The 18,056-nt window shown below is 38.1% G+C and overlaps 1 protein-coding gene across 1 annotated transcript in view; it reads left to right on the top strand.

Annotated features, from left to right (window-relative positions):
- NRXN3 (neurexin 3) overlaps nucleotides 1-18,056 on the top strand; it is a 2,130,901-nt gene that overhangs the window by 2,049,401 nt on the left and 63,444 nt on the right. Inside the window, exon 20 of the mRNA XM_042781017.1 lies at nucleotides 13,561-13,648. Within this exon, the coding sequence (XP_042636951.1) occupies nucleotides 13,561-13,648 (88 nt within the window). The remainder of the gene's footprint in view (nucleotides 1-13,560; nucleotides 13,649-18,056) is intronic.

Below are 18,056 nucleotides of genomic sequence, written 5' to 3'. Positions count from 1 at the left end.
TATTTTTATTTTTACTTAGATTTCTTAGAAAGCTCTCTGTTCCAATAACTGATTTTGGTCACACTAAATGCTGTATCTGTAGTCCAGGGTAACAACCCTCCTTAAAGGTTTCTCTTTCTAGATATATGTGGTCATATCTGACCTGGTAAGTGATCATCTCTAGGAGTGAGTAGAGAGAAGAAAGTAAAGGATACCTTGCCAGACCCCAAGTACATGAACCCTGAGACAGCTTTGAAATTCACAAGGCATTGTTTTAATTAAAAACAAGCAAACAAACAAACACAGGGCTCACCAAAGATAGCATCTCAGCAAGACTAGAATGCTGTCTCTTCAACTCCTATCTTTCTGACTTAAACATGACAAGTTAGGAACATTTATGTCTTGTTTTGTCGTTATGGATCTAGTCTTTTCTTCTGCAGATGACTGTAAAAGGCAAGTCTAATCAGGATAAAAATGAATGTAAGGACATCATACTCATGTAGTCTTACCTTGTTCTAAGATTATTTCTTTATTGGAATTGAAAGTGATAGGGAGGAGACAGGAGGAAAAAGATAATAATGGCTTCTAACAAGTTTCTCTAACCTCCAGAGATTTTTCTATCTTTGGTTTAGTCTGAAAATCATCTAGTTGAGAGTATGTTAATGTATATATATGTGTGTGGTCTACTAGCATTGATTAAAGAAACACAGGAAACATTTTTTTTTTCAGTTTTATTGTGATTTGGGTGAAAGTTTAGAGGGCAAATTCATCCTTCATACAGTGATTCACATACACTTTGTCTCATGACATTCACTGCAACCTCCCACAATGCAACAGCTCCCCTCCCACTTCCTCTCCATAGCCACCTCTTTCTTCCCTGTGCCCTTCTCTCCCATACATTCCTGCCCCCTGAGCTGTCTCCCTGTGCTACACAGCCCTTCTATTCTCGCATGGTTGATTTCTCCAAGGAGTGTATATGCCTGTCTTTTGTTTGGCTGAAAGCCCCAGGAGTGGGTTCAATTCCAGATCTGAAGGGCAGCTAGAGACCATTGTCTCAGGTATTCCACCAGACACTATAAGACCAGCAAACCTGGTCCCCTCCTCCTTTTTTTTTTTTTTTTAATGATTTTGAATTTTGTTCCACATTGTTCTCCCATTCTATCCAGGATCACCTCACAGGCAACAGTTTTTTAGAGAAAATTGTAATAGGTACATTTAAAATGAGGTGGTCAAATTTTTCAAATCCCATCAAAGAATTGGAGGTTTAGAGAGTCAGTGAGTTCTTATTTTATTGAAAATATTTCAGATATCCTTTATTTAAATGGATAATAAGAATTTAAAATGAAGTTGGTGGAAACCCTCCCTTCTGTGAGATATTGATAGCTCTAAGTCAATTTTAGAATGGAAGTATAGAGGGGAAAGAGCTCAAACACCAAGCGTTGAAGAAATTTAATTCTTTTTAGCATGAAGCAGCTGCAGAGATGTATGGCTGTTTTCTGTGGGACTTCAGAATATTTATGGACCTTTCTCTTTTCCTTTTTCATTGGAAGAAAGGAGATCATCATTCTTGAGTGTGTTATTTATAACTTCATAAAGCTGTTCTGTGGCAGGACTTATTTTATCTCGTGTTTAATCTCGGTCAAATAACTGTGCTTCCAAGGAGCTGGGTGGAGAAAAATGATTATCCCCAAAATGATTAGCCTATTCTCAGCATAAGACACAGGGCTAAAGGCTGGGATCTTTAGCCGTAAATAGGCATTTGGGGAAGTAAGGAGGAGATGGAGGAAACTGTCTTGATGTGATTGTGACAGTAGAAGCTTCTTTCAATTCCAAGTAATGGATAGCAATGAAGAGCAATGTGAAGACGTCACTGTGCTGAGATGGGAAGAGCCCTTCAGAGTAAATAATTAGAAGCAGGGGATTATAGAAACAATAATTTGTTGTCTAAAACTGAGAAGCCAGATCTGTGAAAGTGAGGGAATTAGAAGGTAAATATACCTATAATGTATATGTAATGTATCATGTATATGCAAATATATAAAATATAATGCATTCATTTTGTAAAGAGTTCTGGTGGTGCAGTACCTAAGGCATTTGACTGCTAAACAGAAGGTTGGTTGTTCAAACCCACCAGCTCTTCTGTGGAGGAAGATGGGGCAATCTACTTCTGTAAAGATTTACCACCTCAGAAACCCAATGAGGGTTGCTATGAATTAGAGTAGACTTGAAGGCAGTGAGTTATTTACTGTGTAATGGACATAAGGTAAATATGTCCATTATTTACTGTGTAGTGGACATAAGGTGAATATGTCCATTTGGGCAGACAGAGTTTTTAGCTTTCCTCTGTCCCAGTTTTATTCTGAGGTAATTTCATTAAACATTGCTTGGGGGCAGTTAAGAAAAAGAATATAAATGCAACAAAAAAAATCTTTCAGGAAAAGAATAAAGAGGGCTCCTGCTAGAAAGATATTTTCATGAAAGTTATTAGAATAACTATCTATAGTTTTATGAACCCTAATACAGGGCTAAGTAATTCCAACATGTGGATTAAAATATGAAATCCATATTTTAAAACAGGGTAGTATGAATTATTATTTTTAATATAGGACATGGCTCTCATCTAGGGACAGAAGAATATTTTCCTTCTCTTGAGAAGGCAAGGGAAGGCACTTAATCTGAACTGTGAAGTGGCACAGTGAGACCCAGGCGTTATGTTCTGAAACCGTATGTATTAGCTACGCCAGAATGTGATGGATGACACTGGTGATGTGTAGGGAAGGGAAGAGGGAGAGAAGTCTGATAGGACAGGCTGTTGGATGCATGCTCACTTACCCAGGTTTTCAAGACTAGCATGACAAAACAAGGTGCTGTCATACTGTCTTTCTAGCACATCTCTTGACTCTTACCCTGTGCTACTTGTAACTCAAAAACTCACTGCCCTCAAGGTGGATCCCACTCATAGAGACCCCTCTTTGGATTTCTGAGGTGGTATCACTACCAAAGTAGATTGCCCAATCTTCCTCCTGGGAAGTGGCTGGTGGGTTTGAACCGCCAGCCTTCTTATTAGCAGTTAAATGCTTTAGACATTTGTAGTTGTACAAATGAACTGCTATTTCATACCTCTGACTCTCTGCTAATAGTGAACCCTTTATTTCCTGGAATGCTCTTTTCCTTCTCCGACTCACTGCCCTTGCTTTCTGCTGCTTCACTACTCTCTGTCCCTTAGGTCTCATTTTCCACTTCTTTGCCTGGAAGTGAGCTCTGCGTCCTTGCTGTTTGCTTTCTTAGCACCATATGCTTACTCTTGTCATAGCATTCTCTGTTTACTATGACAAGTTTGCCTGTTTACTTGAAGATCTTATCAGAGACTGAGTTCCCAGAGCAGAGGAATTGTGTCTTATGACCACCGTATCCCTAGTAACTGGTATACATTTGACATATGTGTTTAATGAATATGTATTGAAGTACCGAATGAATGAAGGGAGGGAGGGAGAAAGGGACAGAGGAAGAGAGGAATAAAAAAAAGCACCTTGTTGACATAGTTATATACCATTGATAGTGGGTCTAGCAGCCTAGCTAATAATTGCTTTCAAAGTTACCTGCTTGTCCTCATAGATCTTTTATTCTTCCATGAATGATGGCTAAGTTTCTTAGTGCTGCAATAATGGAAATACCACAAGTTGGGAGCTTTAACAAACAGAACCACCTTGCCTCACAGTTTGGAGTCTCAAAGTCTGGACTCGGGGCATCAGTTCCAGGAGAAGGCTTCCTCCCTCTGTTGGCTCTGAGGGAAGAGCCTCATGTCTTTCCAGCTGTGCCCTGGCTCCTTGGCTGTCTTCATGTGACGTGGTACCTGTCTTCCCTCATCTGTGTTTCCTTGCTTCTCTGCCCAATCTATTCCTTTTATTTCAAAACTGATTGACTTAAAATACATCTTACACTGATATGGCCTCATTGACATAACAAAGCAAAAATCCCTTATTCCATATGGGATTGTATCTGTAAGTATAGGGATTAGGATTACAATGGATTAGGATTAGAAATGGAGACAAAATTCCATCCCTAACAAGTGACTAGTGGATAATGATAGTATATGACATATGGGAAACATAATATATAAATACTATAAGCCGATCCATTGGGAATTATGAGAACTTCAGATAATCATTATGAGAACAAAAAATGTGGAGGAGATGACATGAAAGGTAGCTTGATTAACATTCCCAACAAACCATATAGAGAAGAGTTTTCTAAAGCAATATTGTTTTCTGAAGGATCATTGTAAAAATGCCAGATGCTACTACAAATGTCTACACTCTTGGTTATTGTATTAAAAGTGTTAATATATGTTAACTGCTTAGCATAAAGATTAAAACAGAAACTAGTGTTTGATAAATGTCAAATATTGTTAGGAAGCAAGATTCTAGAAAGTTCAGATATTCATTTTTTCACAAAAGTACTAATTATTCTTTCTAAGATATAGAAAATATGAAAAGTAGTTGTGATTGTGGCAAAACACACACACACACACACACAGCATCTTAGGGCTGCTGCATTTTATTTAAAAAAAAAAAAAAAATAGAAGTCTATGGTACCTTTTGGGAGCTCTGGTAGCATAGTGCCTAAAGCACTTGACTGCTGACCAGACAGCTGGCGGTTCAAACCCACCAGCCACTCCTCGGAAGGAAGGAAGGGCAATCTACCGTAGTGATACTGTCTGGGAAATCCAAGGAGGGGTGGTTATGAGTCAGGTCCGACTCGACGGCACGTAACAACAACAGCAACAACATGGTCCCATTCTACTTCTAACAGTTTCGTTTCAAGTTGTGTATACTAGCAATAGTGAAACATACATCACCAACACTGAAAACTGGAGAGTCACTAGAGTGTGTCTTTTCTACCAAGGCTCAATATCAGATCCTGAATGTGCTTATATGTGGGGGAGGACATGGACAGAAAGAAAACAAATGAAGTTGCTAAAGAAGGCCCTGGGTTGTCTGAGGATAACTTTGAATTAAATTGCCATTGTTTCAGGATATGATTCTAAGCTCATATAATGCACAAGTCTTGATTTAGGATTTTTGACTTGTCTACATGGCAAAGATACCAAAAGACCAAACCTATTGCCAGCAAGTCTATTCCAACTCATAACAACCCTAAAGGACAAGTAGCACTGCCCCATAGCATTTCCAAAGCTATGTATACATCTTTAAGGAAGCAGACAGCCTCATCTTTCTCCCTTAGAGTGGCTCATAGGTTCAAACCACCAACTTTTTGGTTAGGAGCCATATGCCTTAACCCTTGTGCCACCAGAGCTCCTTTTATAATGGAAGTAGGAAAAAAAACTAAAACACCTGGATTGTAACCTTCTTAATCCTGTGTCATTGTGCAACTCAAAGCACAATGCCCTGGCAGAGCAAGGCCTTCTGATAAGTAGTGGCCTCTGTGCGAGGGATGGCCAGTGTCAATGCCAGATCCTCTAGGACAGCATCAGTTATATGCCAGGCAGTGCGAGGATGGAGATAGTAGTAATTGCTTTGGGACTTTCATTGGCCTGTGTCTCTAATTGGGGGTGATGATGTGTAGGGCACAGAAGAGGAGGAGCGAAGGTTTCTTTGAACACAGAGCATTTTCCTGTGATTTTTAAACCTCTCTTGGCATCTCCATAAGTATATTGTTCTTTTGCTACAATTTGTGTCATTTGCAACCAGAAATGGTGGCAGTGAATTATGAACAACTAAGGGCAGTTCTAATGAAGAATGTATCATCAAAGATGAAGTTCATAGACAGCTATCAAACTTATCTAAATTTAGAGGGATTGGCAACACAGTCCCTAAGGCACTTGACTGCTGACCAGAAGGCTGGCGGTTCAAATCCACCAGCCACGCCTCGGAAGGAAGGTTGGGCAATCTACTTCCGTAGTGATACTGCCTCGGAAACCCAAGGAGGGGTCGCTATGAGCTGGATCTGACTGGAGGGCACATAACAATAACAACAACAACAGCAGGCTTGAAAGGAACTCTCACGGCACCAAAGTTATCTAAGTTTAGAGTGACTAGCAGGCTTAAAAGGAACTCTCATGGCATAGTGGATAAGGCATTTACCTGCTAACCAGAAGATTGGTGATTCAAACCCACCAGCTGCTCCATGAGAGGAAGATGAGACAATCTACTTCCACAACAATTTACAGCCTTGGAAACTCAATAGGGGTCACTATGGCCATGAGGGTTCAGGCTTAAAGGAGCTCTGGTGAAGTAGTGGATAAAATATTTGTGTGCTATCCATAAGATCAGCAGTTTGAACCCACCAGCTGCTCAATGGGAGAAAGATGAGGCAATCTGCTTCTGTTAAGATATATAGCCTTAGTCAGAATTGACTTGAGGGCAGTTGGTACCAGCTTAAATTGGCTGAATTTATTTATAAATTTAAGCTAATATTTACTAAGATGCTACCATATGAAAGGAACAAAGCTTCACTTTCAACATCACATTTAATCCACATAACCAGCCAATAATAAAGACACTTTGTTTATGCCAATTTAGAGCTGAAAAGATTGAGACTCACAAAGGCTAAGTAACTCTCCTTACTAGCCACTGACTATAAAGGGGAACCTAAAATTGGCCCCTATACTCTGTCTAGAGTAAGGACCAATCATACCACCCTGTGTTAGACTGCTTTCCATCTAAGCTATTTGGAGTCTGTTGTTGTTGACGGTGCCGTCAAGTTGGCTCCAACTCATAGCAACCATATGTACAAGAGAATTTAACACTGTCCAGTCCTGCACGAGCCTCACAATCCTTGCTAAACCTGAGCCCATGATTGCAGCCACTGTGTCAATCCATCTCATTGAGGGTCTTCCCCTTTTTCACTGGCCCTCCACTTTACCAAGCATGATATCCTTCTCCAGGGAATGGTCCCTTCTGACAACATGACTAAGGTAGGTGAGATGAAGTCTGGCCATTCTCCCTTCCAAGGAGCATTCCAGCTGCACTTCTTCCAGGACAGATTTGGTCATTTTCCTGGCAGTCCATGGTACTTTCTGTATTCTTCACTAACACCACAACTCAAAAACATCAACTCTTCTTAGGTCTTCCTTATTCATTGTCCAGCTTTCACAGGCATATGAGGTAATTAAAAACACCATGGCTTGGGTTGGGTGCACCTTAGTTTTCAAAGAGACATCTTTACTCTTAAGGACTTGAAAGAGGTCTTTTTGCAGCAGATTTGCACCATGCAATATGTCATCTGATGTCTTGACTGCTGCTTCCATTGGTATTGATTGTGGAATCAAGTAATATAAAATCTTTGAGAATTTCAATCTTCTCTCCATTTATCAAGATGCTTCTTATTGGTCCTGTTGTGAGGATTTTTGTTTTCTTTATGTTGTGGTGTAATCCATACAGCAGACTATAGTCTTTAATCTTCATCAATAAGTGCTTCAAGTCATCTTCACTTTCAACAAACAAGATCGTGTCATCTACATATCACAGATGGTTAATGACTCTTCCTCCTGTTCTGATGCTGCATTTTCCTTCATATAATCCAGGTTCTCAGGTTATTTGCTCATCATACAGATTGAATACGTATGATGAAAGGATACAAACCTGACGCACTCCCTTCCTGATTTTGAACAATGTAGTATCCCCTTATTCTGTTCAAATAAGAGCCTCCTGGATAACTATCAGGAGGAAGTGAGAAGGGAGATGTTGCATTGTGGTAAATTGTGGTCAATGTCATGAGACAAAGTGTATGTGAACTGCTGTATGGAAAGTGTATTTGCTCTGTAAACTTTCACCCAAATCACAATTAAAAAAAAAGAATGCAGGGAGCCAGATTTGCTCTGGTTAACCAACCATCTTCTCCAGTGGCATCAGATTTCACCTGGGCATAGGGACAGAGAAGTGATTAGCAATATAAAAGTTCCCAGCCTGTCTGTGGAAAAGAAATCATTCCAAGGATACATTTCTGTGGTACTTAATTTTCCAATGGCACACACACACACACACACAAAGAGCTTCCTGGTCTATGTACCAGTTTCTGATGAGTACAATTAAGTGTTCTGGAATTCCCATTCTTCTCAATGTTATCCATAATTTTTTATGATCCACATATTTGAAAACCTTTGAATAGTCAATGAAACACAAGTCAACATCTTTCTGGTATTTTTTGCTTTTAGCAAAGATCAGCATGATATCCCTCATTCCATATCCTTTTCTGAAGCCATCTTGCATTTCTGGAAGTTCCCTGTCAATATATTGATACAACTATTTTTGAATTATCTTCAGCAAAATTTTACTTGCATCTGATATTAATGATATTGTTCTATAATTTCCACATTCTGTGGAATCAACTTTCTTTGCAATGAGTACAAATATGGATATCTTCTAGTCAGTTGGCCAAGTAGCTATCTTCCAAATTTCTTGGCATAGATGAGTAAGTAACTCCAAAGCCAACATCTGTTCGTTGAAGTATATCAACAGGTATTCCATCAATTCCTGGGGCCTTGTTTTTCACCAATTCCTTTAGTGCAGCTTTGTCTTCTTCCTTCAATATCATTGTGTCTTGATCATACGCTACTTCCTGAAATGGATAAACACGGACTAATTATTTTTGGTACAGTGACTCTGTGTATTCCTTCTTTGTTCTTTTGATGTTTCCTGCATCATTCAACATTTTGTCCATAGAATCTTTCAATATTGCAATGTGAGGCTTGAGTTTCTGATTCAGTTCTTTCATGAGAAATACTGAATGCTTTCTTCCCTTTTGGTTTTCTAACTCCATGTCTTTGCACATTTCTTTATAATGATTGGCTTTCTCTTCTCAAGCTCCTATTTGAAATCTTCCATTCAGCTCTTTTATCTTATCATTTCTTCCATTTACTTTAGCTGCTCTCCATTCAAGAGTATCAGAGTCTCTTCTGACATCCACTTTTGTCTTTTCTTCCTTTTCCGTCTTTTTAATGACCTTTTACTTACAAAGTCAAGTAAACCAAAAATGGTTTACTTACAAGACCATGGATGATATTCTTGATGTCATCTCACAATTTATCTGGTTTCTGGTCACTGGTGTTCAATGTGTCAAATCTTCTCTTTAGATGGTGTCTAAATTGGGGTGGAATATAATCAAGGTCCTATTTTGGCTCTTGTGGACTTCTTTTAATTGTCTTCAGCTTCAGCTGGAAGTTTCATATGAGCATTTATGGGTCTGTTCCATAGTCAGCTCCTGGCCTCATTTTGGCTGTAGATATTGAGCTCCTCCATCACCTCTTTCCACAGATCTAGTTTATCTGATTTCTGTGTATCCCATCAAGTGAAGTCCACATTTATAGCCCACTATGTATGTTGTTGAAAAAGATATTTGCAATGAATAAGTTGGTGGTCTTGCAAAATTCTGCCATGTGATCTCAAGCTTCATTTCTATCACCAAAGCCATATTTTTCAACTACTTGTGATTCTTCTTTGTTTCCAAGTTTTGTATTCCAATCACCAGTAATAATCAATACATCTTGATTGTATATTTGGTCCATTTCAGACCACAGAAGTTGATAAAAATCTTCAATTTCCTTGTCTTGGGCTTTGGTGGTTAGTGCATCAGTTTGAAAAATAGTAGTATTAAGTGGTCTTCCCTGTAGGTGTTTGGATATTATCCTATCACTGACAGCATTGTACTTCAGGATAGATTTTGAAATATTCTTTGTGATGATGAATGCCATGCCCTTCCTCTTCAATTTGTCATTCCCAGCATAGTAGATCCTAGGGTTGTCTGATTCAAAATGGCCAAAACTTGTCCAGTCCATTTTACCTCACTAATGCCTAGGATATCAATCTTTATGCATTCCGTTTCATTTTGGACAACTTCCAATTTTCCTAGATTCGTACTTTGCACACTCCATTTTCTGATTTTTAATGGATATTTACAACTGTTTCTTCCCATTTTGAGTTGTGCCACATCAGCAAATGGAGGTCCCTAAACTTTTCCTCCATCCACATCATTAAGGTGAACTCTACTTTGAGGAGACAGCTCTTCCTTAGTTGTATTTTGAGTTCCTCCTGACCTGACCTGAAGGGCTCATCTTCCAGCACAGTGTAGGACAATATTTCAGGACTATTCATAAAGTTTTCCAATACTGTATCAGACAGTGTTTCACCACTGTTCATAATGTTTTTACTGGTCGGTTCTTTGAGAAATGGATGGCCCCTTCTTTCTTTCAAGTGTCTTAGTCTGGAAGCTCTGCTGAAACCTGTCCATCTTGGATGATCTTGCAGGTATTTGAAACAATGGCAGCATAGCCTCCAGCCTCACGGCAACACATAAGCCACCACAGTATGACAAACTGACAGATGAGTGGCGGCTTTTGAGTCCAGGTACCATTTAAACGAGTTCCTGGTAAAATGTGCTTCTGTTGCCTCAGAGAAGCTTCCATGTAGAAGACCAGCAGAAACAAAGTTTCTAGGGAAGTGGAGCACAGAGAGAGTTGAATGGGAAGAAAGAGACTTGGAACATGAGAGAACAGCAGGGTAGCGATACACTCTTGGGATGAAGTGGAGGTGAGGTTGAGGAAAAGGATAGAGGTAGAGAGGTGTCACCTAAACCAGAGGTCATAGAAATGTGTAGTATTCAGGGAGACAGAAGAAAATGAGAGGAAAACACTACATATACTACATACATACACATACACATATATGTATATGTATATATATATACATATACTATATACATATACTACATACTTCCAACCTTGAAGCTACTAGTACTTTCCCTGAAAACCAGAAAACAAGACAAACAATAAAAGCTAATTTCTTTTGGACAATGAGAACATGAGTATTAACATATCCATCTTGGAACTAAGATACCGATACCACTAATAACAATATTAATACACTTGTTGGTGTCTGTTGGCGTTACACACTATTTTCATGCATTTGCTCAACAATCTTTTTAAACTTTATGATGTGGGCTTCACTGCTTGAGATACATTCATGAGTCTTTCATTAACTGATCAGGTTTCCCTCAGAACTAAGGGCTGAAGCCAGTTAATCACTACATGGGTCATTCTGCAAGGTTGCTATAGTCAAATCACCAACATTTATTCCTGATGGGACACAATTTAGAACGGTGTTGTTTCTCAACCTCTTTTACATTACTCCCTAAGGAGTTTTTCGGAGTCTCTGGATGGTACAGGCAGTTAATGTGTTCAGCTGCTAACCAAAATATTAGCAGTGTGAGCCCATTCAGAGGCACCTCAGAAGAAAGGCTTGATGAGCTGCTTCTAAAAAATTGGCCGTTGAAACACTATGGAACATAGATCTACTTTAACACACATGAGGTCACCATGAATCAGAATTGATTCAAGGACAACTGGTAAAATAGAATTTTTTTGGACATCCCCCCCCCCCCCCCCGTGAAATTGTAATACCACAGATATGCTACATGTTTGTTTAGGTAACCCAACCTTTTAGAGAACCACCAACCTTTGCAATGTCTAAAGTCCCCTACCACCAACAAGAACCAAATTTGCTTCCTAAAGTATGATATCTCCCATGTTCAGAACACATGCATTAAAACCATCCAGCAGTGATGATGGCCCTTCCAAAGTGATGTTTTCATTTTATAACTGCCTTCCTCTTATGTACAGTTAATGTTTATTCCCTTATCTCTGGTTGTCAGCCCCTTTGCTGCCTGCCTCCCCTAAGTAGCTGGAATTGAACCTGTATCAGACCCCGGCACAGCAGGAAATACCGAGAAAGCATGCTCACAAATCAGAGAGCCCTAGGACATTCACCAGCTGCAGTTTCTGGAAATGAAATCTACATGTCAGTAGGGTCTAATTAAAAAAAAAAAAAAAAAAAGATGTTTGAAACTTCTTTTTCCTACTAACTTTAAAGAGGAGCAAGGGATGAAGTATCTCCCTATCAGATGCAGAATAAAGATCAATAGCATGGTTTAAGGCACCTTTCTGCCAGTGTCAATTAAATGAAATCAATTACCTAATGTAGCTTTTCTATTGTTCTTTGCTGTGTCCAGTGATCATATAACCAGCATGTCTATTTATAAAGGATATTTTCTGGAAATACTAGGCATATGGTTATCGTGTAAGAGAAGGTATAAAGAACTCAACTGTGAGACCACAAATAGAGGTCTAAGATGTGTCTGTTTAAGTCTTCACTATGTTTCTTACTACCTATGTGTCCTTCAGAAATCCACTTAAATTATTTGAACTTTGGATCTCATTAAAATTATGCTAATCCATATATACGTATGCAGCACAGATATTTGCTTGTAGTAATTACTCAATAGATAGGGAAGTAGTTTCCTTGTTGCCTCTTCTTTTTGGATATGGATTCAGACTTCAATGCACTGGGAATAATAAAACCATCAAGTCAGTTAATATTAACATCAAAGGAAAAAGAAAGGAACTATAATTTATTGAACAGCTACTCTATTGAGTACTGTTATGTGCATGCTCTTGGGTTAGGTCGATTTTGACCTGTAGCGACTCCCCGTGACAAAGCGGAACTGCCCCATATTATTCCCTGCGGTATAATCTTTACGGGAGTAGATCGCCACCTGTTTTCTCCCCTAAAGATTCTGGGTCCATTGGAACTTCCATTCTTTTGGTTAGTAGCTGAGCGCTTAACCATTGCACCACCAGATCTCACATTAAACCAAAAAGTTGGGTTTCACATATAATCTTATTTATTCAATGATTTATTTATTTATTCATTTATTCAAATGAATATTCACTCATTTATTCAGTCAACAGAATTTATTGTGCATGTAATTGGTGTCAGATATAGAGAACTGTCTTCTCAGAGCCAATATCCACAGTTTCCTATATTCCTTCCAGCAGATTGCCTGGCATTGGGAATTTCTGCAAGAATCATTAAAATAAAAACATCATCTCAAGTTCAACTATTATTGTTATGGTCAAAAAACTCTCTGCTCACTTCAGGAACAGCCTTACCTGTGGCCAGAGTCTGTCATGTTATCTCTCTGCTGGGCCACATAACTGATTCAGTTAATTGCAGGGATTACATGAAGGAATTGGTGTGAGCGAGAGAAGCCATTACGCTGTTCCTGACCAGACTGCATTGCAGTGTTCATTAATCATGCCAGCCGATAGAATCACAACCACCATATGGTACACTTGAGACCACACACCATATGCATTGAAAAGCTCGCAAAGCTGCAGTGCCTTTCTGCACTGCTTTTCACTCTGGTCCCTCCCACCATTTACAACAGCCCTGCTCCTACCCTTCTGGTTCTAAAACTTGAAATAAAAGTCAGGATCACATCATGCTGCTTATTGTGATTTATGGGGATGTGATAGGCTTGGGTCACCTGGAACCACCTTGGGCTACTCAGCTTCATGACCCACACAGATTATCTGGACTCAGAGCCTTTCAGAGTAACATGGGAGTTAAACATGCCCTATCCTACAGCATGCCTTCTTTAGGTAAGAGAATCAGTAATAATCATGGGACACAGTGATAAGTGTCTGATGCCTTTGTTCATTGGTTTCCTTATCTCTCTCTGTTCTCTCTCTCCCCCCACCCCATTACTTTTCTTTGACATGCACAGCCAACATCAGATGACCTTGTTTCATCTGCTGAATGTTCTAGTGATGATGAAGACTTCGTTGAATGTGAGCCGAGTACAGGTAGGTCAGGTCAGTCTTGTTTTGCTTGCTTTATTTTTTCATTTGCAAAAAACAATACATACATATATGTGCATATATACATGTTTTATATATATTATAGTGTGTAATGTGTGTGTATCTCTGATATCTATATATGTATGAACATACATATATAAATATTAATATATAAATGAAAGCATCAAATCCCATGGAATGAGCTTAAGATCCCAGGGAAATTTACAATCAGACCCTTAATAACTAAAGAAAAATCTATGGGGTAGGACCTAATTTGGGGCAATCAGATGTCCAGAGTCACCACCAAAACTGCAAATGTGTACCAGCTAGTGGCAGACATGAAATTGACAGCAGGTGGGGGCATGAAAATATCGATTTGATGTTGGAAAGACATGAAAAAAAACTATGAACCCAAAGTGGGGCCATAAAGATTGGTAAATAGCATCTATACCTTGTGAATTGTTCTGAGCCCAAGAGACAAACAAAGCAAAACAAAAACACAGTTTTCCATGGGCTTTTGACAGCAGTTAACATGGTCTTATATTGATACTAGTGTTGTTTGTTGTGTGTCTAGAGAACTTATGAAGCAAAATAGTATAGTGAAGCAAAATTAGTACTGAACCATGCATGTCAACGGCTGTGATGCTTCAAAATGTACCTCCTATGCTGAAGTTGAGAGGACTTTGGCAATTAGAAGCGTCAATGTGTTCCCTTTTTGCACCCAGATACATTTTGATGTTTTATGGTCTTTCTTTATAGTGAGCTATATATGATATAATGTCCAGCAGGTATCTGCAATATCTTATTACTTCCTATCAACTTTTCCAAGTCAACTGTTTTGAGACTTGCTACAAGTTAAACATTTATATAAATATATATATATATATATATATACACATAATATATACACTTTATATATATTATATATATATATATATATATATATATAATAGAGAACAGATATCATTGAATTTCTGTGTATGTTTAATAGAATTAAAAGCTGCAGATACATTAGGATCTTATTTTATCAAAAGCTAAAAGAAATAAATAGAATTTTCTAGTTGATTCTTTTCATTGTTTTATTTTTTTCTTCCTTTTTTAAGGAAAGGCAAGTCATTAAATATTTCATTTTGCTAATTCCAGAGAAATCTGAGCTTCATTTTAAAAAAAAAAAAAAGTAACAGAAGTAAAACACCCTCCATTTTTTACCCCAAAATGATTGACAAATATTGATGACTGACTCCTTAGTGACTTGTAAGTGGCTTTGACTCCAGGAAGTTCTATGGGTTCCTGTCCTTAGTGGTACAGGGATATATCAATAATAGATAGGGCTTTTCCATTCTGAGTGTGATGTATTCATTTGGAATTTAGTTGTGTACCAGGAAAGTAAATTTGGTCCAGCTAATCAGATTTTTTTTCAGTTTATTGACTAATAATTTTAGTGTACTAAAGTGAGGTTTTAATTCTAAAGGGCAGATCCTTCCAATCTATAGCAGAATGTAGACTCCAAGTTCTTATTCAGTGATTAACCCACCCACCCATTCATTCATTCAATAAATATTTCTTGAGCACTCATGCAGGATACAATATATTCCTAGATTTGAGTCCTTCCTATTTTAATAATTTTCATAAATGAGCTGTTGAAAAATAGAATAAAGAGATTTATTGCCAAAATTACTTTTCCAACATACCTTAGTTCAACAGATATTTTTTGAGGGCCAATACTATTTATGTTTGATATCTATGGTAGATATTAAGAATTCAGATATGAATATGATATGAATATGACATCATGTCCAAGGCATGATTAAATTAATTGACGTTATAGCTAATAGTTTAAGATATTTTGACTTTAATTTGGTTTACTGTTTATCTTTTTTTTTTTTTTTTGGTTTACATGCTTTGTCAGTGGTGATACTTATGTATGCAACATTTGTGAAGTCCTTATATTTTAAGTATTCTTGTAAAATCTGAAGCTTGAACCTTCAGAAATATTACTACCACCCTCCCCTCCTCACAACACCCTTACTCTCTGCACACACTGTCATCTCCTTAGAAACTTCAACAGTAAGGGAGAGGTTTTTTTTTTTTTTTTTTCCTAGATAAGATCCACAAGATCTCTCTCTCCTCAGATGGTGGGTATGCCATTTGGTATTAAACTCGCACAAGTCCAAACATGAATAGTTTCAAACTAAGTCCATTTGCTTTTCAGTGGCTGCAAAGATATTTCATCTGATTCAAAAGCAGGGGACACAAACCCAATGCCAGCATTTCTGAAATAATATAATTGCATCTAGTGTGTGTGGGATAAGAGCAATTTTTAAAATGATATGTGTTCTGCAGCGGACCTCAGGGACAAGGGAGTGGGTCAGGTATGTAAATAAAGTAGGTCACAGAGTCCCCATCCTGAAGGAATTGATCCCTTCTCCTAGGATTATTCAACTCATCAAAACAGAAGAATAAGCATTTCCTCTTTCTAAATATAGCTACCCATAAAGTATTCCTGGTAAGTGATTTGGATAAACGGGATTATGTCAGAAGCATATTTAATATAGGAAGGAAGTAGATATATTCCTGCTGATGTCTGGAGAGCAGAGGCTTTGCCCTGGGGACCTGATTAGTTCAGACGAGGGTCACACATACAGCTCTCAAGCCCTCTTCTCCATTACACAGGAGGTAGCTCCCCAGCCTTCACATCTCCCCAAAACAATAAGGATTAAGCATCAGAGACATCTAAACCAGTAGTTTCTGGGGCAGGTTTTGCACTGCCTAAACGGAAGTTTCCCATTGCCCATGCAGCAATAGAAAATGGTGACATTTACAAAACTTTGATATAAAGTGTTGATCCTGAGATGGAATTTGAATATTGAGATTAAAATCTACTTTTGACCTCATAATTCACTGACTCAGTTTCCAAAATTATACTTTTTTCATCAAGACTAAGGCTTAATGGGAAGAAATAAACTTGATTTATTACCCAGGCCTTATTCTATTGTATTTAACAATTACTTTGTCTTCTTTCATTTGGTTACCGAGTTTATTATTTTCTATCCATCTCAGTTACCACATTATTTCTTGATTAGTTTACATACATTTGAAACCCTCAGTTTTCATAAATTTGGGCAGTTTTGTGTGTGCTGTGATTCAACTATTTTTATTTTCATTTAAATGAAATTCTTTTCCTAATTTCATATCCTTTGAATGAAAATGAATTTCAATTTTTAGTCAGATGTAACCAATTGCCTTTTCACACCCAGAACCCATTTTGACATTTGCAGTTCAAACTCACTAGCCAATCCTGAGGAGAAAGATGTGGCAGTCTACTTCTGGAAAGATTTACAGCCTCGGGAACACTATGGGGAAGTTCTACTCTGTCCTATGTTGTTGTTGTTGTCATGTGCCAGACCTGACTCATAGCAGCCCCTCCTTGGGTTTCTGAGGCAGTATCACTATGGTAGTAGATTGCCCCATCTTCCTTCTGAGGCGTGGCTGGTGGGTTTGAACTGCCAGCCTTCTGGTTAGCAATCAAGTGCCTTAGGCACTACACTACCAGAGCTCCCCTCTGTTCTATAGGGTTGACTATAAATCAGAATCTACTTGATGGCAATGGGTTTGTTTGGTTTTTGGTAGTTTGGTATAGCTCAGCTATATCATTTTTGGGGACAATCTACATGTTTCAGAGTTGGGCAATTATAATCTTAAGGACTGCATGTCAAGTGGATCTCAACTTTGCATATCAAATGGCTCTTAAATTCCCACTGTATATTTTCTCCCTGAAAACATATAAATAAGCACAAAACAAACAAAAACCAAAACTAAGCCATGAGATCAAGACACAGAGTGAAAGCTCAAATAGTATTTGTTAATCAAATTAGTACAATTCTTAAAATATCCCATGATCATAAATTAAAATTGGAGAATATTTTTTCATACTTCTAACTTCATCTCCCTTTAAGTAGTTAAAATAAAGCGTATTGAATTATTTAAAACCTATCATTTCATATAAGTAAATATTGCCCTAAAAAACCTACATTTCTTCCACATTCTTGTTTTTCCTATCCCTTCTCTTCCTGACTCATTTTATGAGTCACAGACAAGACTGTACTTTCTGAACACGTGCTTTAAGGACCTAAAATTGAATTTTTAACTACACAATCCTAATGAAGCTATCATATCTAAAGGTGAGGATCAGGGTTTTCACTTTCCTAAGTTATAAACTTTGACAGTATGTTCCACAAAAGAAGTCAGAGTCTGCATAATATTTCACAGTCATTTCTTTGGATAGAAACCTTTCCTTCCTTATCACCCTTCCTGGATATTAAATTGTGCAATACACCCATATTTCATTGTCCTTCTTATTTCTTCCAATAAGAAAAGTGGATGAGCTAGAAAGAGGCCAAACAACCACCAGGATGTGGAACTC

Source organism: Orycteropus afer, unplaced genomic scaffold (genome assembly GCF_000298275.1).
Source record: "Orycteropus afer afer isolate SDZICR_OR568_19922 unplaced genomic scaffold, OryAfe1.0 scaffold00079, whole genome shotgun sequence".
Lineage (NCBI taxonomy): Eukaryota > Metazoa > Chordata > Mammalia > Tubulidentata > Orycteropodidae > Orycteropus > Orycteropus afer.
This window is presented reverse-complemented; position numbering and strand designations above follow the sequence as displayed.